Genomic DNA, 25685 nt, shown 5'->3' on the forward strand with positions numbered 1-25685 from the left:
CTGTGTGTGTAAATTTCCCTATGCAATAACTTTGTCAATTTTAAGTCTACAGCATCGAAATTTTAATGGTACTGAGATTTGGGAAAATCTGTGTAATTCGTTTTCGGCCAGAAATTTGGCTGTTAAGGAGTAAAAGTTCAACGATTTGACCTTTGAGAACTCTACCAAACTCCTCCGACAATTTTGGGCCTAAACACTTATTTGGTAGCTTTTTTCGTCGCTATTTTTGAAAGTAATCCCCTCTATTTTATTGTCTAGCCTTAATTACAATCTACGTCACTTCCGGGTCGGCAGTGGTCGTAACGAAAAGACGTCAGGTTTTTTCCCCGTACTTTTCGTCCTTCGCGGTACGGGTTCGAGCCTGCCATTCTATTACCACATTTTTTTTCTCAACACACACATCCAAACACTCGGGCCACGCCTGGCTGAAATGCTAGTCTATATATCTATAAAAGTGAATGTGTCTGTGTACCTGTGTGTCAGTCTGTGTGTTTGTCTGTGCATCTGTGTGTGTACATTTCTCTACGCAATAAATCTGTTAATTTTTAGCCTACAGACTCGAAATTTGATATACAGGGTACTGAGATTTGAGAAAATCTATGTGATCGGTTTACGGCCAGAAATTTTAGCGATTAAGGGGTCAAAGTTCAACGATTTTACCTTTGAGAACTCTACCAAACCCCTCCGACAATTTTCGGTCCAAACACTTGAAATTTTAGATATAGGTTCCTTGGACATGGATCTAACTAAATAACTTAATTTGAGCCCAAAACATGAAATTTTAAGGGGTCATAATAGGGACAAATTTTAAAAAAATGACCACTTTTTATTTATTTTTTAGCTCAACATACATCTCCAAATACCCGGGCAATGCCGAGCACCCATGCTAGTATATCTATAAAAGTGAAAGTGTCTGTGTGTGTATCTGTGTCTGTGTGTCTGTGTGCGTGCATTTTCCTACACAATAACTCTGCCAATTTTAAGTCTACAGACTCGAAATTTGATATACAGGGTACTGAGATTTGGGAAAATCTATGTGATCCGATCTCAGCCAGAAATTTGGCTGTTAATGGGTCAAAGTTGAAGGTTTTATCTTGGAGAAATCTACCTAACTCCTCCGCCAATTTTGCGTCTAAACACTTGAAATTTTACCTATAGGTACCTTTGACATGGATCTAACTTAATAACTTGATTTGAGCCCGAAATATTAAATTTTGAGGGTTCATAATAGGGGTCAAAGTTAAAAAAATTGACCGCTTTATTTTATTTATTTTTTCCTCAACATCACCACCAAACATCCGAACAACGCCGGGCTGAAATGCTAGTATCTATCTATCTATCTATCTATATATATATATATATATATATATATATATATATATATATATATATATATATATACTTTTGTATCTTTTTGGATATATATATATATATAGATAGATGTATATATATATATATATATATATATATATATACTAGCAAAAGTACCCGTCGTTGACTGGGTTCAAAAACAGCCTACAGAAAATTTATGAAAGTATGATAGGTTATGAAAAGGAAGGGTTGTAAAGAAAAAGCTTCGAATTTGGGGGTATCAAAACCAAAGCAAAATATGATGAAAGTAAAAATAAAATATGTAAACCCCAGAATTTATTATGCCATACCTGTTCACATTGAAACACTTATCACAATATTCTGTGGATCTATATTAAAAGACCGTGTTAAACTTTGTGCCTATTTCCATTCTATGGAGGCCAGGTGCGAACGAAGACCCCACAATTTTATTATACCATCCCTATTTAAGTTTAAACATACTTGTCAAAGTATTATTATGTACATCTATATCAAAAACACTTGTAAACGTTTGTTTTTTAATTTTTAAATTTTATATTTCCATACTTTGTGGACCAGGCGCGAACGCAGACCCCGCAATTTTAATGAACCACCGTTCTACCAGATCAAACATACCCATTCTTGTGTCTCGATACATCATCTATCATTATATGAAATCAGTTTTTTTAAAATAGTCAACCACATACGAGCCTATTCGTGACCAGTCACACGCACACACACATTCAGCTTTATATATATATATATATATATATATATATATATATATATATATATATATATATATATATATATATATATATATATCGGAGATGCACTGCGGGAACTGATAGTACGGATTTTCTTGGGCAGGACTGCGATCATCTGCAAAGATAAAGCAATCATTTTATACATACATATATATATATATATATAAATATATATATATATAATGATTATATACATAATGATTACATATATTTATATAATGATTGCTTTATCTTTGCAGATGATCGGTTTCCTGCCTAACAATATCCCTGCTATCAGTTCCCGCAGTGCATCTCCCCCCCATATATATATATATATATATATATATCCAAAAAGATACAAAACTATATATATATGTATATATGAGCATACTTATATATAGGTATAAAGATATCCAAAGTATCACACAATATGACTTTGTTGTGCGTATATGCGTTGTTACTGTTTATTTGCCTTATAGAGTATTCTCTCTGCAACGCTTAGTGCTGCCGAAAATATAATATTGGACAAGACAAGCAATCCATTCGGAGATAAGTATATACGTCCTCCCGACGCAGATATTGCCTTTCAATTTAACACGCAGAATCATCATAAGTGCAAATAATAGTTTCACTAATCTGTGTTTTTATTAAGGGCTATTGTGATAATTAGTATTTAATATAATACAGTAATCTTCTCTATAATTCTAGGTAAATATTAGAAACTTCGTTTACCAGCCTTACATATTATGATTTGTTATGGCTGATATTTAGTACGCTTAAACAATAACTGCTATACGTACTGGTTTGAGATTCTCAGTAACTAGATTAGTTACTCTGCATTCAGGAAAAAATGTTCTTTCAGTCAAGTAAGTTATAAAGACAAAGCAAATAACTCTGTACATAATTTTGAAATTAATTTCATTTAACGGATAAGAAGTTTTAATCCTGAGATCTATAATAAAAATGATTATATAAGGGATTAGGATTGCTAGTATGAATACACAGATGTTATTTGGTTATTTCTGGACGAGGCTGCGTGTTTGCAAATTTATTTATTTTTTAAAACAATTAATAAACTATGAACCAAAAACTAATTGTTTTTATTTACAATATTTAACTTATAAAATGCTTATACACGTGAAAGAAAAGAATCTATATAACAATTCGTTAAAACATTTCATGTTTGCATAAAGGTTCTTACCTTACAAATACACATTAAAACAATGAGACCGTCCAATGAGCAAAGATTGTTATTATTATGATGTTGTTGTATAAACAATTTCGAGTTTACCACTTTTTAACCCATTATATGCAAAGATGTCGTATGTTTTTTACTACTGAGTTGAACCTTTGTGTACTAACTAAAAATATGTTTTAATACACAAGTCGAATAAAAAAGGTTACTTATTTCAGTTAGAATATGAAATATTGATATAGGAAACTTGGTGTACGTGATATACGAAAGTAGTTCAAAAAGAAGGTCTCCTATAGTTAACCCCAAATTAAAGAAGTTGAAAATAAACGCATACGGTAGAGATACAACAAAAACAATAAACCTTTTGTGGGTCAGAAATTATTTTTCTTAATAGTCATCACCATTCATAATGTACGTTTCCACTGAAATCGTAAATGTGTTGACATTAAACGTATCTGCTTAATGGACATTAATCAGGCGCTGATGAATGCATGGAGGAATTCAATAATATATTTCTTCTTTGGAAGCAGATCCACGACGGAACTTGTTTTCTTAGAACCTGAAGCCGTCAATATCTTCAGCACAGAGATGACACTTTCACGTCATGAATTTGCAATCCCCTGTGATCGATTTGGCCGGAGTAAAAAATAAGAGGTGTTACTTTTTGAACGACTTTCGTATTTTTGAAATGCTTTCGAAATGAAATGAATAAAGACATACATGTCACTTTTGACAGTTAGTGTCTTACTGTTGCATGACTCATTTATATAAATCCATCCATTATCACACACAAAAAAAATGATAACAAATTTCGCAACAATTTTAAGAAAGTTCTAAAAAGTCATGGAGAGAATTTGATTAATGTACATGAATTTTATCCTTTCTTCAAGGTATGCGATAAGCAATACCATTGTATATAATAATAGATGTAACAATATTATTTGCCGTCTTATTTAGAGGACAGTGGGACTTAATAACTTTAAATGAATAATTTCGAATTCAAATTACGTTACCTGTTCGACTAAAACGGTATAATTGTAATAAAATACATCCAAAATGTCATGCGTTTGATTGATTTAAAGAATGTTTTGCTTACGATTAATTTTACATTAACCCCCTCCCTCAGATATTTACTGTGCGGCTTGAATCACTAAAATGTCAGGATATAATTTGGGAACAATTCATTTTAAAATTGATAAAATCGGATTTTTATGTAATTTAGTCAGGTCGGATAAAACACCGATCACTATCTTTGCTAATAGTCTGATCTCACGATTACATGTGCCAGAAATGTGATAACGTACGTACGAACCCAAAATGCATTAGCGGATTATAATATAGACAATATGTTCTGTCGGATTTCTTCACTGTATCTGCAGTAGTCTGAGGGTCCACACATTTTCATCGGTTTTATGTGGAAAATTTCACACTCGAATTGAGCGCCACGCAGCTGATTTCAGTCTCCGACTTTATTAAATGAATTCAATTGTGTACCCACACCTTGAATTGGAAATTGTAGAAAGTAAATATATTATGTTGTCGCTTTGCCAAGAAACATATATGTTATGCGGTTAGCGGTTAACGTGATTAACACTCACAAAATAGAGTTGAAATGGTGGTGGTGGTGGTGATGGTGAAACGGGTCGTGCTACAACCTAAATAAATAAAACGCCGATTAACAACATAACTAAATGGCCTCCTCGTATGTTTGTTCTTCATTCGAGATGTAGACGAGAGTACCGCGATCCTCGATTAAGGAAAGGGGGTGATGTAAAGGATGGAGGGGCGTACATATCTGTCTGGCTTTTATTGTCCAAGGTGTGGCAAACCCGTTTAGATCGCAAGCACTCCCTGAACTAATCGAAAGACAGTCATCCTACGCAGGTAGATATTGTCGACAGACTGACCCCCGATTGATGTCTTATCTGACATCTACAGTTGACGTTTGACGTCAGCAAATTCCTGATCATCTCATTTCAAAGTCTTGCTCAAATAGAAAATAATTATTAAAACCCCCTTAACTAAAAATACAATTTACTCTCTCTCTCTTCTTGAAAAAATATAAACAGATATACGACGGTATTAATTAACTACGGTCTACATCCTGATGTTATCCGCACAGCATTTCGGCCCGTGTAAATTGTGCCTTCTTTATGTGCATCTTGTCGAACTCGGGAATCTATATGGAACTTCAAACGAAAGCGTTTATTTAATGCACAGTTATAGCATGCCGATTTTCCGTCAGTAATTAACGGATAGAAGTTTTAAGTAATTTACAGTCGTATTCCCAGTATCCACCCTGATGAAGATTGGAACTTCTGACTCACTCTGCATTGGTTATTAAGTTTTCATTAAAGGGTATATTGGATGCTAAGCATATCATAATGAACGCTGGCAGAAGTAGAGTTTTAAGAGGAATTCTGTCATTTTATCCTTCATTGGGGATACTAATATATATATATATATATATATATATATATATATATATATATATTGTAATTTATAAAATATATATGGCGATTAAGCTACACTGAATATTCTGCTTTTCATCCACTCTAGGAATATTCAATGTAGCTTAATCGCCTATATATATTTTATAAATTACTAACTAGCTCTACCTACGTATTGAGCACTTTTGAAGTAAATACTTAAAGTTTACGCATAAATTTTTACTTTTAAACTATTAATTTTATATGACTAAACGAAGTAGTTATATATATACATATATATATATGTATATACATACTAGCTGTACCCTGCCACGCGTTGCTGTGGCTCAAGTTAGTGTAATGGAAAATTCTAATAAAAAGAGAAAATGCATGTTTCTTATATTCTTAGTACAGCCATCCACTCCAAAAAGTAAAAAAAAAAAAAAACGTCGAAAAAGAAAAAAAAATGCTACTCTTGCAGAATTGAATCCGGATCCTCGGGAGTTACCATCAATCATGGCTTGGGCTCGACCAACATTCAGTGGATTAAGCCGAACATTGCTAAAATGTTGAAACGCGTAATCGTTTTTTTATTGTATTCAAAAATAGGAGTTTTTAATTAATATTTGAGTGAGGGTGGTACTATACACAGATTCGAAAAAAGTTATCCAAAAACAAATAAATGAAAGCAAAGGTAAATTATGTTTCTACCTAACTGGATAACTTTTTTTTTAGTTTAGTTTAGTGTAAAATGTTTAATCGGCTCGAAAAACTCAGTGTTTACCGATGTATTTGAAAAAGACGAATGGTCGCAGACTCTGTTGAATACGTTAAGTTTGAGAAAATCAGTTAAAAACTAAAAAAAAACTATACAAAACAGTGTCAGACAACCACTGATTATATATTATCGTGGTATAGGCTGGCATATTCGGTGGGTTTCTGACAGTATTTTGTATATTTTTTTAATTTTAAATCATTTTCCCAAACTTAACCTCATCAACAGTGTCCGCCACCATTTGTATTTTTCAAATACACTGATAAACACTGTTTTTCGAGCCGACTAAACGTTACAGTAAATAAAATGGGTTTGTATTACTAAATACAGAAACGAAAAAGTTGTCAAAGAATAAATATAACAAATATCAAAAGTTATCAAAGGCAAAATAAGTTACTTTTCTACCTAACTGGATAAGATTTTAGTGTTTTTATTTAGTGTAAAATGTTTAATCGGTTCGAAAACATGTAGTGGTTTATCGGTATATTTGAAAAATACAAATGGTGGCAGACTATGTTGAACACGTTAAGCTTGGGAAAATGAGTTTAAACTAAAAAACTATACAAAATAATGTCAGGAACTAACTCAATATATGTTACCATGACATAGGCAGACATGTATTCGGTGGGTTTTAACAGTATTTTGTATAGTTTTTTAGTTTTAACTCATTTTCCCAAACTTAGCGTGTTTAACACAGTCTGCCGCCATTTGTAATTTTCAATTATAGCAGTAAACGCTGTGTTTTTTGAGCCGAATAAACATTTTACATTAAAAAAAAAACCTAAAATTATCCATTTTGGTAATAAAGTAACATATCCTGCCTTTGATAATATTTGGTATACATTTATTTTTTGACAACTTTTTCGAATCTATATGTACAGTAGTACAAACCCAATAAAAACACTAAAAATTATCCAATTAGGTAGAAAAGTAATTTATCTTGCCTTTGAAAATATTTACTTGTTATATATTGTTTTTGTTGACAACTTTTTCAAGTCTTTGTGCAAGTAAAAACCCAAAGGCGGTATTTTCTGTCTAATTTTATTTTTGGTACCGCGCTTAAATTCAAATTTCACAATATCTTTTTTGGGGGGTAATTTTTTTACATTAGGTCCACCTCCACAATTTTCAACTATGCTGAATAAGAAAATCTCATTTAAAATTTACAGAGGTAAGTAGTTTTTGAGATAGAAAGACCTGTACTATGCACTATAATTCCCTGGCAGCCATGAATAAACACTCCCAACCTCCCCATATTAAGAACGGCTTTTGGAATAAACAACACCCATGCCTAACCACGTGTTTTAACCTTTTACCTGTTAAAAATGGCTTTCGGAATAAACACCCCAACCTTCCCATGTTAAAAATTGTGGAGTTGGACATAATGTGAAAGTTTACCTTTTTTTTTTAATAAATTGTTAGTTGAAAGCACAGAATAGTGACAAAACACCATCCCCTCCCCTTGGTAAGAATGGCTGAAAAAATAACGGTTTTCTTGGTATTTTCTTTGCTTTTCTTTATTTCACCTAACAATTTCTGGTGCTAATGCACTTACTGATCCACGCTATTTTTTAAATCGTATTTCCAAGTTTAATTAAAGATTTATGATATGTTTTTTTATTCAATCGTAAGGTTAAAGTACAGAATAAGTACAAAACACTCTCCTCTCCCCATGTTAAGAAAGGTTTTTTAAATAATGTTATTATTTCAGCACGGATCACTTTCTGCATGAATACCTTATATTTTTATTTTATTTTATTAAAAAAGATATCGTGAAATTATAAAAAAATAAAAAAGATATTGTGAAAGTTGAATTTAACTTGAAAAAAAACGTGAACGGTGTGTTGAACATTGTAACCGGAGCTTATTTGGAAATATGCTCACATTAGTCGATTAATAGGTGCTAATGCACTCACTGATCCGCGCTAATTTTTAAATCGTATTTATAAGTTTAATTAAAGTTTTATTTTTTTTAGTATTTTTTTAGATTAGGTCCACCTCCACAATTTTCTTTTAAATGACGACTTTTTAAGGTGTTCGACTATGCTGAATACGGAAATCGCATTGAAATTTTGCAGAAATAAGTAGTTATTGAAATATAAATAGTTTTTTATGCATTGTATTCTTTGGCGGCCATCTTTATTACGCGCGTAAACTTGTCTATGACACTCACGTAAAAAAGATGGCCGCCAGAGATTACAATGCATTATAACACTTTTTATATCTGAATAACTGCAAAACTTCAATGCGATTTCCGTATTCAGCATAGTCGAAATTTATAAACGTCGTCATTTAAAAGAAAATTGTGGCGGTGGACCTAATCTAACAATTTACCTTTTTTTAATGAATTTTAAGATTAAAGTACAAAATAGGTACAAAACACCCTCCCCCCATGTTAAGAATGGCTTTTTACATAATAACATTATTATTTCAGCACGGATCAATAAGTGCATGAGTACCCAATTTCTTTAATAAAGAAAAAGCATTCATATTTTCTTATGCAAAAACAACTTCTGTTAAAAAAAAACGAAAAAAGTGTACTTTCAATTTTGTTAATAAAGGTTTTCTTTAAAAAAAAGAAAAAAACAAAACATTAATCGGTACTCATGCACTTATTGGTCCGGGCTGAAATAATAACGTTATTATTTAAAAAGCCATTCTTAACATAGGGAGGAGAGGGTGTTTTGTACCTAAAAACATATCATAAAACTTTAATTAAACGTGGAAATACGATTTAAAAATAGCGCGGACCAGCAAATGCATTAGCACCGATTTATTATTTAAGCACGTTACCAATCCGTAAATTTTTTTCGAAAAAACCGGTACTTTCACCTAACAATTAATAGTTTTAATAATAAAAAGTTCATATTTTCTTATATCGAAACAACTGTTTAAAAAAAAAAAACAAAAAAAACAAACAAAAAAAAACAAACAAAAACAAAAACAAAAAACAACTTCGACTTAAACTTTTATGCTTCAACTCAAAGCGCAAGCGAACCACTTTTTTTTTGCCTGATATCATAAAGAAAAAAAAATTTAAATTAAAAAATTTGGAAGATAAAAATGAATTTAGATTTTTAAAATAGGGAATGTTTTTTTACTTATCGAGTGAACAGAAAATGAAATCTAATTCATCTTGTCAAATCGTGGTGTTTGAAATGAATTGAAACGAAAGTTAAGTTCTATCAACAAAAAAGGTGCGCACTATGGGCTTACGAAAAATATTTTTATTTTATTTAATATTTTTATAATTGGTGATGTTAATTTATTTTAATAACATGGAAACATCCCTCGACTTTAAAGATGGATTGTCTTAAAATTTCAAATAAATTGGTAATGTAGAAATATGGTTTATCGATTTTGAACAAACCAAAAGAATTACATTTATATATATATATATATATATATATATATATATATATATATATATATATATATATATATATATATACCAAGTTTAAGGTATTCAAGAGGTAAAATTCATGAGTTCAAACGAGGTTATTAAGAGTGCTCAATAGAAAGGAATAAAATATAATATTGTATTTATATAGACAAATATTACATAGTCGCTACACTGAACATGCTAATGTTTTGGACAAATTGGCTTGCAAGAAACCAAAAGTAACTCGTCAGGCGACATAACAACTTTATTTTACACCGTAGGCATCTGGTTCAAAAAATGGAAAAAGTGAAATTACTTTTTTTTATTTATAAAATAAAATATTAAAACTGTAAAATTTAAGTGGGAGGGGTTAACACTAAGTGACATTTTAGACTCAACATAGAAGGCGGTAAGGGGAAAGAATTTTCTTCCAAACAAATTTGTCCGAAACATTAACATGTTTAGTGTAGCTTTTTTTTTAGTGTACCTTTTTGTTAAGATCCAAGGTCTGTTGTTAATAAAAGCATTTTTTTTGCCTTTTGGCCAAGATCGAAGTGTAGTATCTGTTCCGGTAGATACTGCAAGCAAAGGCCATATGTGGAGGCAGCTTCACATATAAGACCTTGGTCAGTGTAGGGCAACCCTTCATACCAATTGTCACTATCCAGCTCCCCTACTCCCCGGGGAGTTGGTCCCCATTTCCCCATTCACTCCTCACATTAAAACTCGGCCTTGTGCCTAATTTGCTCGGTTCGGGAGCAAATAAATACCCTTTTCTTGGCCTTTTGGCCAAGATCAAAGTGTAGTATCTATTCTAACTACATGCTGTACTTATGTTTGTAACTTTATGATATAAAGTGGGGGAATATTTTTTTGGTATTAATTTAATGTAAAATGATCACTTTACAATTAGTCAGTCTCAAAGCCATTCAAGTCATTTTCTAGATCATTCAAGTTGTTTTTGAAGGATTGCAGTTATTTTTTAAGCATTCAAGTCATTCTTAAGGTCATTCAATTCATCGTTAAGTTCATTAAAGCCATTCTAAGTCATTTACTTTTTATTTATTTAAGTCATTTCAGCCCATTTTTCGGTCATTGTAGTTTATCTTTAAGAATTTTATGTCAGTCCTACATTCACGCATTCATTCATTATACGAGAGCACGCGACTTATGGCTATCAACCTTGTTTTTACTATAAATGAGGTGAAAAATATTTTAAATATTTTATTTAAAGTATTCCAATGAGATGAACACGAACACTATATTTTTATTTTATGAAAAACATTTCCTGTCATTTAAAATATCCGCCATGTATCTATGCGCCTTTACACGTACGTATATTTCAATAAGAACTATTCACGCGTAGTGCAAATGTCCAAGGGTTATATCATGCAAACGGTAAATTTGCGACTGGTTTGAATATCAGATTCGTTGTCACCGACGCCGAAAACATATAAAGAACCAAAATTTATTAGTCGGTGTTCTGTTGTAGTTAAAGTAAATATTTACCATTTCGTTTGTGAGGACATATTAATTGAAAAAATACTAGCGGATTCATTTTATTAATTTACTACCATGGATTCCCGGCGTTGCCCGGTTGTTTGGAGGTGTATGCTGAAAATAAAAAGGTGAATCTTTTTAAATTTGACCCCTATTATGACCCCTTAAATTTTCTTGTTTTGGGCTTAAATCGAATTATTAAGTTAGATCCATGTCCAAGGAACCTATATCTACAATTTCAAGTGTTTAGACCAAAAATTGTCGAAGGAGTTTGGTAGAGTTCTCAAAGGTCAAATCATTGAACTTTGACCTTTTAATCGCCAAGTTTCTAGCCGAAAACCAATCACATAGATTTTCCCAAATTTCAGTACCCTGTATATAAAATTTCGAGTCTATAGACGAAAAATTGAGAGAGTTATTGCTTAGGGAAATGTACATACACAGACAGACACACACACAGCCACGTTCACTTTTATAGATATACTAGCATGGGTGCGTGGCGTTGCCCGGGTGTTTGGAGATGTATGCTGAACAAAAACAAGATCAATTTTTTTAAAATTTAACCCCTATTATGACCCCTTAATATTTATTGTTTTGGGGTTGAACAAGTTATTAAGTTAGATCCATATCCAAAGAACCTATATCTAAAATTTCAAGTTTGGTAGAGTTCTCAAAGGTCAAATCCTTGAACTTTGACCCCTTAACTGCGAAATTTCTGGCCGAAAACCAATCACATCGATTTTCACAAACCTCAGTACCCTCTATATCAAATTTCGAGTCTGTAGACTAAACATGTACAGCGTTATTGCGTAGGGAAATGTACACAGACACACACACAGACATGCTCACTTTTATAGATATATAGATAGACTTTCTGAGTGTATAGAAATGAATTTAATGAAATAGACGACCTATCATACACATGTATGAGTAACATACAGTCAGTTTGTACAGTCAGGATATGTTTTTCTTTTGTCCGAATTTTTATCTTTGAATCCAATTTTCATATCATACACATGTATGAGTAACATACAGTCAGTTTGTACAGTCAGGATATGTTTTTCTTTTGTCCGAATTTTTATCTTTCAATCCAATTTTCATATCATACACATGTATGAGTAACATACAGTCAGTTTGTACAGTCAGGATATGTTTTTCTTTTGTCCGAATTTTTATCTTTCAATCCAATTTTCATATCATACACATGTATGAGTAACATACAGTCAGTTTGTACAGTCAGGATATGTTTTTCTTTTGTCCGAATTTTTATCTTTCAATCCAATTTTCATATCATACACATGTATGAGTAACATACAGTCAGTTTGTACAGTCAGGATATGTTTTTCTTTTGTCCGAATTTTTATCTTTCAATCCAATTTTCATATCATACACATGTATGAGTAACATACAGTCAGTTTGTACAGTCAGGATATGTTTTTCTTTTGTCCGAATTTTTATCTTTCAATCCAATTTTCATATCATACACATGTATGAGTAACATACAGTCAGTTTGTACAGTCAGGATATGTTTTTCTTTTGTCCGAATTTTTATCTTTCAATCCGATTTTCATATCATACACATGTATGAGTAACATACAGTCAGTTTGTACAGTCAGGATATGTTTTTCTTTTGTCCGAATTTTTATCTTTCAATCCGATTTTCATATCATACACATGTATGAGTAACATACAGTCAGTTTGTACAGTCAGGATATGTTTTTCTTTTGTCCGAATTTTTATCTTTCAATCCAATTTTCATATCATACACATGTATGAGTAACATACAGTCAGTTTGTACAGTCAGGATATGTTTTTCTTTTGTCCGAATTTTTATCTTTCAATCCAATTTTCATATCATACACATGTATGAGTAACATACAGTCAGTTTGTACAGTCAGGATATGTTTTTCTTTTGTCCGAATTTTTATCTTTCAATCCGATTTTCGCATATGAGAAAGTAGAAATAATACTCTAAAGTTAGCACTGGAATATGAAATCGAAGTGAGGGTTTTGCAGAAAAAAATGATCAATTTAACGATTTTTTTTTTGTGTGTAAGATAAAAGGTTGATACGCGGCAAAAAAAGCGGTAAATATACTTAAGAATTATTTTGTTTTTGTGAATAAGTGCCTTCGCAAAACTTATCTGTTTCGAGGAATTTCTGTCTCGATACAACCAGATCATGATTCACCGAAATGGAGGAAGTAGGAAAGAGGAATAGTTAACTATGACAACCTTCTCTGAGTTTTGTCGCAATGCAATCAAACAGTCGTCGGAGTAAAAAGGTAAGTATGAATAGCGGAAAAGAGGATTGGTGTAATGCGACTGCGTTCTGTAGACCCTGTCACAATAATTATCAACCATTATCAACGGTAGTTAAAAGAAGAAGTAAGGTTGAAACTCAGTAGAGCATTTGAGCGTGTATATATATATATATATATATATATATATATATATATATATATATATATATGCGTGTGTGTGCAATTTTTATGTATCTACATAAAATCTGATGTATCTATTTTCAGTATTTACTTCGACAGTGCTTGATACGTAAGAATATCTAGGTAAGAATGACCTCCAAAAATTTTAAAGACAAACCTTACGACCCGAGAAGTACATTTAAAAACGAAAAACACCGAATAAGAACAGCATTAACCAATCACTACGGGGAGCTCAAGAAAATTGGACTATCATCGATACTAGAATGGAAAATAGTACGACAGGCCAGCACATGTAGGTATTTAGCAGACTATATTTGAATAAGAATTAGCTATCTTAAGCTTTAAAGAATCTCAAAATTTATTAAACTATAGGAGTAAAATAGCAAACGTATATATACACAAAATAAACTTTACCTTTGGATACAACGCACATACAACAGATAACACATAAATAAATATCAATAACAAATATGATAATCATAATTATAATAATAATTTATAAATAAACAAATGCATAAAATGTAAGTAAGAAACACCCAAATTAAATCAAAGTTCCAAAGACAAAAAAGAAACTTGATCTCCGCCAAAATGGACTAAAAATAATAAGTGAATGAAAGGTCGAATTACCTTTGTCTGATAAACACGCGCCCATTGGCTACGATAAATATGTGTATGAATAAGAAAGAAACTAACTAGCTGACTAGCAAACACAGTACACCGGGAACAGATAAGAATACTTAGCAACATCGATTCCATAAAATAGCTTGACCAGTCCTGAGAGGATCAGATGCAGAAAATTCTATATAATTGCTATATATATTTACTTAACTTAATATATAAGTGTTATGTATGTATATATATATATATATATATATATATATATACATATATATATATATATATATACATACATATATATATATATATATATATATATATATATATATATATATATATATATATAACAGTAGACGTATGTGTGTGTGTAAATATCCAACAGGTAAACTCTTAAACTACTGGTCACGTAGTATTGAAATTCGCAGGAAATAATATTCATACACCAAGGGTGGTTTATAGCGAATAATATATTTGCTTACATGCATGTATATCGCATACAGGCATCGGCAAATTTACATGTAACATATTCATTAAACATTAGTTGACATTTTCGTTTTGTATGCACATGCGCACATTCGGTTAATTCCTTCAATTTTTTATCAAGCTGGAATAATCATGTTTTTTATTTCAATTCAATCCGATGACACCAACTCATTTTTGTATGTCCTTGTATTAAAAACCACCACCACCATCACCACCACCACCAACAACAACAACAACAAAACACGAAATAATACGTAAATTTTACTCGCGGTTTGACATTTGTAAATATGAAAACTAGCTAAATATCTTTTTTACGATCTCATAGTTACTTTATTTCATACATATTTTTAAGATAGAGAGGGAATGACACACGGAATACGGAGCCATTCTTAATATGGGGAGGGCAAGGTATTCTTTAAACTATTCTGTACTTCCAACTAACAATTTATTAAATATGAAACTGACCTATATTATCTCTGTTTTTGTTGTATTAGTTAACATTAAGTATTTGTTTCTCAATCCAATTTCTTGATAAGTTCATTGTACAGCAAGTGTTACTTAATCACTAACTGCAATTTGAAATATTGTATTTTTCGAGTAGCGTGAATTTTAAATAAGGTGTTTTACCTATATTAAAAATACAAACATTTTATAAGCAAACCATGCATTTCGAAGAACTGCTGAGTCATTTTCCGAAAGTGACGTCATGTGTTGATAATGGAGGGGGGGGCAAACATGATTATGTTGCTTTTAAAAATGCCCTGGAGACCGCCAGTGATTACCAAACCTTCTTTTTGTAAGTGGGGTTGGTGTGTGGTGAATTAGTACCTATTCATTCTCCCAAGCATTACCACAACTTTTTCTGTTTATGGAGAGGGGGTCAGTAGATTATTTTGCTGAAATGCTGCATCAGACAGATACTACACTTGGATTTTAGCCAAAAGGTCAAGTAAGCGTAATATAGTTTTCTACCAGTTATTAAGTCCTCCTTAAAAAAATACAAAATAACCGACACAGCATATATTTTAAGAGGTGCGGAGGGAAATAAGTCCCGGAAATGTCTGAAGCAGTTTATGCTATCAAAAACTGTATTTCGTATATATTTTTAAAGGAAGGCGAGATACAGAGTCAGGCCTGCAAACAGCTGAAGCAGTTTCCGATCTCAAAATTATTTTATTTCACATAAATTTTTAACAGTGGGGAAGGGGGGATATGGTATCAGTCTGGGAAATAGCTGAAATAGTTTACGACCTCAAAATTACTTTACTTCATATATATTTATAAGAGACAGGGGTATATGAAGTCAATCCCAGAAATGGCTGATAATCTCCAATTTCCTTTATTTCATATCTATTTTTAAGGGGTGATATCGAGTCAGTCCCGGGGAATGGCTTAAGCAGTTTACGATCTTTATTTTTTATCTCTATTTAAGAGCGATGGGATAATATGGAATCAGTCCTGGAAATAACTGTAGGTATCTTTTTAACTATTCTGTACTTTCATCTAACAATTTAATAAATAAAAAACTGGCATATGGAATACGGGCCATGTTGAAATAATAAAGTTATAATTTAAAAAGCCATTCTTAATATAGGGAGAGGAGGGAATTTTTGTAAACTATTCTGTATTTCACCTAAATATTAAAAAAAATGTGTTAATGAATTTGGTAAATGTGAATGGATACTTATTTTTAAGTTGCGAATAGTTATCTCTATTGATAGGGTGATTTGATGAATTAAAAAAAGTCCATGATGTATCAATTTCTGTTACATTTTTGCTAACTTTTCCTCCTTTTCTCTTTTTAGTTAACACGACAAACAGTAGCATCATGCTATTTCGGATGGGCAGACAAATCTATGCACGAGAAGAAGTGAACAGCGCCGTCCTGAAAATCTACATCAAAACGAAAGGTAAACGCCGACGACGGCGGCGTATCATTCTACACGTGTCCGAAAACACCGAAGATGGCCAGCTGATGGAATTCGCAACCATCAAACTCCGCGTAAAGCACAAGGGTTGGCAGAAGATTAACTTGCCCGTCTACCTGCTGAACAAGCTGCAACATCAGCCGATCAGTCTTCATGTCGCTTGCGAGAAGTGCAACAAGAAAGTGCGCGTCGTCCTGCCGCTGAAACAAACGAAAAAGTCACAAGAGTTTCGAGATCTAGGCTCGCGAAAGAGGCGCTCGCCGATAATCGTTCTCAACACCAAACCGAACCGTGCCGCCGCCGCTGCAACCACTTCCGCCGCTGCCGCCGCTGCAACTGCAGCTGCCGCCGCTGCAGTCGCTGCTGCGGTTGCCCCACGCCACCATCGACGACCACGCCGTGACATTTTCAGGAGTAACCCGATGGAGCATCAGGACGCGGCTGTGCTGCCTGTTCAGCAAATGGTGGCCAATGTTAATATCGGGTCGCTATCATCGAGGCAAGGTCGACAGGTGACGCCCAACGATAGCAAAAGAAGTGCTAGTAAGCGACAAAAGGAACAAAGATTTAAAACTAGTGGCAACACAATCCATAAGAGTCCCGAGACTATCCAGGATGTCAAGCGAGGCGCATCTGCTAACAAAAATAAAAACAGGAAAACACCCTTTTTACGCAATGAATTTGATTACGGTATTGATGATGATGATGATGATGATGATGAAAGCTCTTCCTTTGAATACGATGATGATGATGATGATGATGATTACGATGATGATGATGATGATGATGATGACAACGACGATGGTGACGATGTTGAGGATGACGATGAAGCAAACTCTTCGGAATATGACGATAATAGGACTGAAAATGCTGATGGAACTTTGGATAAAAGATGCTGTATGACATCACGTTTTGTCTCATTTGAAAGCATTGGCTTAAGCGGCCTGGTTGTTAGACCGCGTCTGGGTTTTGTGAGTAACCAGTGCAGTGATATTTGCTCGATAGATCCGACACACGCGGCATCATTAAAAAAAGCATACCTTTCAAATCGCGATACTGTGATCAAAACCAAAGAAACTGTTACCTCTCTCCGCAATAATCCGCAAGAATACGTCGATCCAAAAGAAACCTCATCGGACATGTCTGTAAAAGAGAGCCCGAGTTTACAAGAAAAACTCGAAGACAGATCCTATTATCAATCAGTAGAAAAGCCCTGGGTTCGATCTACTTTACCCGTCTTTTCACATCGTCGGATAAAACGGCAGAATAATCTGCGCGATCAAAGCGCTGGAGGCATCCATGTACAACCTAATAGTTACTCCCAGTGGCAGCATCGAAGTAACAATGGGCCTAATGACACTGGTAATAATTCTAGAAGGGCTCGTAGAAACAGAACGACGAATAAGATTGCGAAACAGAGCCATTATATCGGGAGGAATCGGTTACATGCGCAAAAATCGTGTCGACCTGTCGAGTATAAACCTTTAAATCTCTCATTTATAACAGCTGATCTGAAAATAGAAAAAATGACATTACCAGATGCAATAGTAAGTAAATGTGGTACTATATGATGGCATGAACTGCATTCGTGCTCTTAATAAGACGTTGGGTGAGGGTTGGGGGTTAGAATTGGGCAGTAGCTTTGAATGAAATAGTGAAAGTGTGAGTGTGTGAAAGTAAAAGCGGGAGATAGGAATATTAATATCGTCATGGGCATCATCATCGTCATGGTTACCAATAGACAGAATCATCATCAACACATTCATCATAATTAATATCTATATCATCAGCGTTTTCTTTTTTTTTTGTAAATCATCAATGACATCATGCTCATTTTATCACAAACAACAAAAACAATGAAACCATCATGAGGTTTTGGTAAAAACATATGAGAGTTTAATAAGATGAGCAAAGGACAATAATGAATATAAAAGTTAGGATTTGTAATGAATTATATATATATATATATATATATATATGTATATATATGTATATATATATATAATTCATTACAAATATATATTACATTAATTTCAAAATACAAGAATATGAATTGAATTACGAAGAATTTCAAAATACAAGAATATGAATTGAATTACGAAGAATATGAATTGAATACATACACGAAAACGTAAACCGACACACATATATTAATGTATATAATTACATAAAAATCAAAATCTCAAAATATGAAGAGGGTCGAATAAAGACAGCCGGCCTTCACATCCTAAGGGCTTAATATCCTTTGAGATAGAGCCTTATAATAACTGTTGTTTATTTTCACACTACTTGCATTTTCATGAATAGTGTCATTATTTGAAGTGCATTATTAAATTGCGTTAACGTTATCTGAGGCTCAGTTTGAAATTATGTTTCGATGCATTTTGGGTGTTCCGAAATTATGAATACACTTCTGACAATGGAATAATTCATGAAAAATAACGAATGTATTATTTATTAAAGACACTTGGTTGAACAGACCAATATTTACGATTCAAAATGGCGATTCAAAAACAATGTCAAATAAGGAAGAAAGAAAACAATTAAAAACAAACAATACTAGAACCAAAAAGAAAAAAATGACAAAGGATAAAGAGTCAAAGAAGAAACATATGAGAAAGAATGAAAAAGTCATTAAATAATAAAAAAAATAACAAAGCAAAATGAACACATAATAAATAATAATACATTACTATTGTGAAATTTTGACCTTTACACATGTGAAAACACGCAATCAATCACAACTCACAAACTAACCTTTACTTTTAATCTATTAAATACCAGTCTATTGATATGCATACATATAGGTAAATACATGCGCGCGCACACACACGCACACACACACATACACATATATATATATATATATATATATATATATACATATAACGAATCATTTGTATCTGTTCCCTTTTCTCTCTCTATTTATCTATCATTCGTTCACTCACAATTTTTCCCTCTCTCCTATATCACACATTTCTTTCTTGCTATATCGATCTCTTACTTCTCTTTTCATTTCTCTCTCTATCTCTCTCTTTCTCTCTCGCCCTCTCTCCATTTTCGTTTTTCCTTTATCGGTCCCTTTTTGTATCGTTTTATTTCTCGTCCTGATCCTGTTATTCTCCCCTTCCCTCTCTTTCTTGATACATTCATATATAATATTATATATATATATATATATATATATATATATCTCCTTGTATTGTTATCGTACTTGTGTAGACGCATAAAATTTATATATTATGTTTTTAACCCCAAAACATTGACAAATTCAAGACCCAAACCGCTGGAAAGTTTGATTAAGCATTGCTCTTTGAAATATTAAAAAACGATTTACCTCACAAACAAAACATTACGTAAGGTGCATAAGTAATACAAGAACTTCTTTTGCTCTCTCAACTATGGGAAATACACACGCATGTATATATATATATATATATATATATATATATATATATTTATATATATATATACGCACACTCATAATTGTATATATACATTCACTCATAATTTTATATATATATATATAAAGAAAATATAAATATATATATATATATATAAATATATATATAGTATGTATCATAATTTTCACAAGAGCTGATAATGATTATTTTATTTATTTACATATTATACATTACTGATATGTTAGGAAAACTGAGAATTTATTTATCTTTAATTCCGAATTTAGTGGTCTACCTGGCTTGAATCTATTCCAGAAAATATATATACTGATTCTGTTTAATACTGATCTCTTAAACATCGAGAATTGTATAAATAAACTCGATTTTACTTGAATACAAAAGAAATCCTGAACAACCAACCTAGAATATATATATATATATATATATATATATATATATATATATATATATATATATATATATATATATATTCATTTTAAGCGTATAATGTTGGTATCAAATACCAGGAATACTCTTTAAACTCTATAATAATCTGATGACAAAATATATGTTTCATATGTATATGTATTTGTACATATGTATGTATACGAAACTGTTTTATCATCTGATTATCTTTTTGGAAGGCATGTTCATAAGGGATATAGCCAAAAGAGAATATAAAATACATTTAGTCTGTTTGATATCACAATCTGAAAGTAAGATTTCTCTCTGTACAAGATAAGGTGTCAGACCACAGCTATTGATGGAGTCATTATCTACTATGATGCAGGATATTACGTTGATCTTTAAAAATATGTTTTAATTATTTTTCATGAGGCTCAAAGTAATCTTTACATAATCAGTCACGAACAGTGACATCGCCGTAAAAGCTCAATATTGGTTCATAATATTTAAATGTCTCTTTTAGAAATAAATTTAGGCCCTTTCTGATCAACAAATGGGGTGTTAAAATACTTTTGTCATATACATATACAAACTCATATATATATATATATATATATATATATATATATATTACGGGAAACATGTAAATTATATATATATATATATATATATATATATATATATATATATATATATTTACATGCTTCCCGTAATACTGCACGGCTAAGAGTCTTTAGTGTAATGCTCTCGTTCGTTGACCATTTATTTATCAAAAGTATAAACGTAAACACGCGAGCAAAAAGCACTGTTGTACATGTCATTAATAAAGCCTCATGCTTATTTTTTTATATATTTTTTACGTAATATATATTGTTACGAACACACTAACAAAACAAAATACATTCCGAAACTTGCTAATAAAATCAAAGAACATTATTTCCAAACTTAGTGCTACGCAACCCCAACAGACATGAGTCATGTACATATATCAACCAAGGAATAACTGGACATGTGTTATATAATAAGTCCTAACTGAAGTACACTTTACCTCTCTTCACTGCTCTTCCCCCTCCTCATTTAGCATCTCTGCCTCTTTTCTCCCTTTGTCTTTCACGCTCTCACCTTCGCACATGCCGCATGTACAATGTCGTAAATCTCATTTGCTGCAAGTTCAGATAATATGTTGCAGTTGTTTTCAACTCAGCGTAATTAGTGACTTGTTATTGCATTAAGAAAAATATTAATGCTGATTTTCGAAACATATTTCACTTCAACTCTCTATATTCGTATGCATTCTTTCCTTTGAACATGCGATTTTCTTATGAAAAAATGAACAAAATCGAACTAAAAATCTAATATCACACGGTTTAAGAAAAGGAAAAAAATAACAAATGAAAGATTCGAAATTAGAAAACATACACAAAGAACAATTCCTCTATTCTCTCTTTATTATTATTATTATTATTATTATTATTATTATTATTATTATTATTATTATTATACTAAAGCTGAGTGAATCAAAATTTGGGATTGCGTTATTCTTAAAAACATTTTTATGTAATTTATAATTAATAGAACAAATCAACTCCTTTTTACTTCGCTATCTATATATTTCTTTCGTCCTCTTTAACTTTCTATTGATTTTACCATGCTCTTATAATTATGACGTTTCTGTGAGCATTTAGAGAAAGGGTGCTTCTTTTTCAAGTGTTGTTTCTTAATTGCTTTATTTTGCCACTTAATTTATGTCGTGCCATTACACATCGTAAATACTATGCAAATAGTAACCTAATGTCATTTTTACATCTATATTATCCAAAAGATAAAACGATGTTGAAAGACTTACACTTTTAGTTATTTCCAAAGAAAATCTTAACAGATGTGGCATGTTTATGAATTTTGGAATGAAATCAAAGTGCAATATCTAGTGAATACGGGTAGTTTAGTACATATTGTTCTATTTGGGCATCAAACATTTCGTTAGCCATTTCTTATGTAGTGCCGACAAAGAAACTGTTTTATTACGACTCTTATTACGGTTGATATGGGTCATTATTATTGTTAATAAGGCGTTCTTTAAAAAATTACTACATAAGTGATTGGAAAAAATAGAAATGAAGAAGCTGAAATTTTAATTTGTGCAAAAATCACTAGTTATACGAACAGTATTTAATACATTTTTGCCGATCTTATGTAATGAAACAAAAGCCTGCACTCATGCAAATGCACACACACAAGCACACACACACACACACACGCACACACACACACACACCCATATGTGTATGTGTGTGTTAAGTCCGTTAGACTGAAATTATCTCGATTATTTCTATAAACGCCCATAAATTCAAGAATTTTAAATCTCATGATATCTATTGTTTCCCGAATAGTCAAAGCGGTATAAAATGCCTTTTAAATCACTTTCATTGCAAGTTAGACATTTTTATATAGGGAGCAGAGATAAATAGCTTAGGAGCAATGAAGCGAATTAAAGCAAGTTCATCTCAAAAGACTATTTTATTCGCTAAAAGATTGGTACAATTTGATAAACTTCAGTAACTTTAATATTTGTATATATAGTATGTTTATTATACAAATATTATTGTTACATATGTGCATACATTTTTTAGTAGAACATCAATATAGAGGAAGTACCTACTCAAACTGACGAAAGGGGCAATACGTAAGCCAAATTCAGGATTCATTGATTTCGTATGTAAAATGTTTATTGTAGGTGGAAGAAATATTGTTAAAAAAGTACATACAAATTGTTGGTGACCTTTCTCATTTAAATATATATATATATATATATATATATATATATATATATATATAGAGAGAGAGAGAGAGAGAGAGGGATATATATATTATATTATATATATATATATAAAGAGAGAGAGAGAGAGAGAGAGAGAGAGAGAGAGAGAGAGAGAGAAAATGGCAAGTATACCAGATAGGGAACATGCGCTTTATATTTACAGGAAATAATAGCATGATAATTTTCTTCAGGTATAAATCATAACCGTTTACTGGAAATTTCATATGTATACCTTTTCCGCTGCTATTAACCTTTATTTATGGACCTCTGTCAAATTATATACTGAAACAAAAATATATATGTAATATATTATTTTATGATATAATTCATACACACACACATATATATATATATATATATATATATATATATAAAATAAAAATTACAATTTAATTTACCAAAATGATCCAAGATGGTAAAATTAAAGTATATTATAAATATTAAAGAATTAATATTTATTTGTATATATATATATATATATATATATATATATATATATATATATATATATATATATATATATATATATATATATATATAATATTACTACTAATAATGATACTCCCGGTTGGACGCGTTTGTTCATAATATTTGTTTTAATGTAATTATTTTCATCCCAATTAATAAATTTTTCTGTTTTTTTATTATTAAGTTACGAACTTTAAAGTGGCTTTTTTTAATGTTGAGAACTCAAGAAAATAAAGACTAACATAACAACACAAAAAACGCTACCCATTAAGTCTTAACGTTGCATCACATCATAATAGAGACATATCCCCAATGAATTTTCTTCTAATCTAAAATGTATTTTCTAATTTTTACGACTACTGCTGTCAGTATTAACGTACTAACTGAGATTTTATACGAAAATCAAAAGGCATTTGCCAGCCGCCCTGCAAATATGAAAGTAATGTTTAATCCATAAATGTTGAAGCTGCTCAAACAACCATAGGTCATTTGGTACTTTGTCAGAAGAAAACATCTTTTGCGAATTCGTTACCTTATTTTTATTTTGTCTAGCAAAATAAATTGAAGATGTTTCTTTGTAGTACATTTTACATAATGAACCGCCACCGAATCACTCGTTTCAAAGGAATTTAAATTTTACTTTTTAAAATTGCGAGTGAGGGATCAGTTTCGCATAAACTTAATGCATAATAATTCCCGTTTCGACCCATTCTATACTTTCGCAGTAATTAAAGAACTTTACAAGGTTTTACCTTGTAAACAAACTGTAAGCTTGAACGGCTGCCAGTTAGGGTTCGGTCAGAGTTAGATTTGGAATTAAGTTAGAAGACCGTAAAAAATGCATTGAAAAATTATTTATTTCACAACAAAATGTATTGAACAGTTATTTATTGTAGGAGAATGTTTTTAGAAATGAGTTTACACTTATATATATATATTCTGTATTCAGGGGTTTCTGTTGCAATTCCCACGTTGATATCGCCAGATAATCCATTTGTCCGGCAGTTTTAGAAATATCACAATCTCGAACATTTTACAGGAATTTAATAGCTCTTATTGTTTTGCAGGTGGTCTCTCAATTCGAACAGGACAAAAAATAATATCAGACATAAAATAATTTAAAATGTTTTGTACAAATAAGTCCTCTTAAAGGTGTAATTATTCACTATACCAATTGGCATAGCTTCGGTAAGAAGAGAACATACAAAATTAAAATTACCTAAAACTAAGATAAGAAAGTACAAAAGAATCGCACTAAGCTTTCATACAAAAAAAAAAATAATTTATACATACTAGCCGTACCCAACCACGCGTTGCTGCGGCTTATGTTTTGTAAATTGATTCCACACCTCCCACAAAAAGACAAATTCTATTTTTTAAGAGGGAATTAGTGTAGCAAACTGTTTTTTGTTATTATAGAAAAATACCCGTAAGTAATAAAGAAAATAGTTTATGTATTTATTTTTTGCGGACAGTTATCCTCAACTCTTATAGTTGTTGTCTCGCGACAATCTGTGAATACGTAAGTAAAGACGAAATGAAAAGTAAGTAGATTAATTTTTTTTTTTTGCTTTTGTGATAGGTATTTATCGTAGCAAGCCGCATGGTAAAACGAACAAACAGACACAGAATCACGCAAGAGAAATAATAATCGGAGTGAAAGAAGAGCGAGTGAGAGAGCGAGAGGGTGAGAGAAATAGGAGAAATGAGAAAATATATACAGAGAGAGATAGATAGATAGATAGATAGAGAGAGAGAGAGAGAG

The 25685-nt window shown here is 31.6% G+C and overlaps 1 protein-coding gene and 1 pseudogene across 2 annotated transcripts in view; both read left to right on the top strand.

Annotated features, from left to right (window-relative positions):
* LOC145291352 (uncharacterized) overlaps window positions 1–18549 on the top strand; it is a 241536-nt gene extending 222987 nt beyond the window's left edge. For both annotated transcript variants that reach the window (XM_080137118.1, XM_080137119.1), the window contains one exon: window positions 16706–18549. In XM_080137118.1, the coding sequence (XP_079993244.1) occupies window positions 16706–18399 (1694 nt within the window). In that variant the 3' untranslated portion in view covers window positions 18400–18549. The remainder of the gene's footprint in view (window positions 1–16705) is intronic.
* Window positions 10625–10727, top strand: LOC145291833 (U2 spliceosomal RNA; annotated as a pseudogene).
* Window positions 18550–25685: the final 7136 nt, after the last annotated feature.

This window comes from Euprymna scolopes, chromosome 12 (genome assembly GCF_053919585.1).
Source record: "Euprymna scolopes isolate OS-2025 chromosome 12, ASM5391958v1, whole genome shotgun sequence".
Lineage (NCBI taxonomy): Eukaryota > Metazoa > Mollusca > Cephalopoda > Sepiida > Sepiolidae > Euprymna > Euprymna scolopes.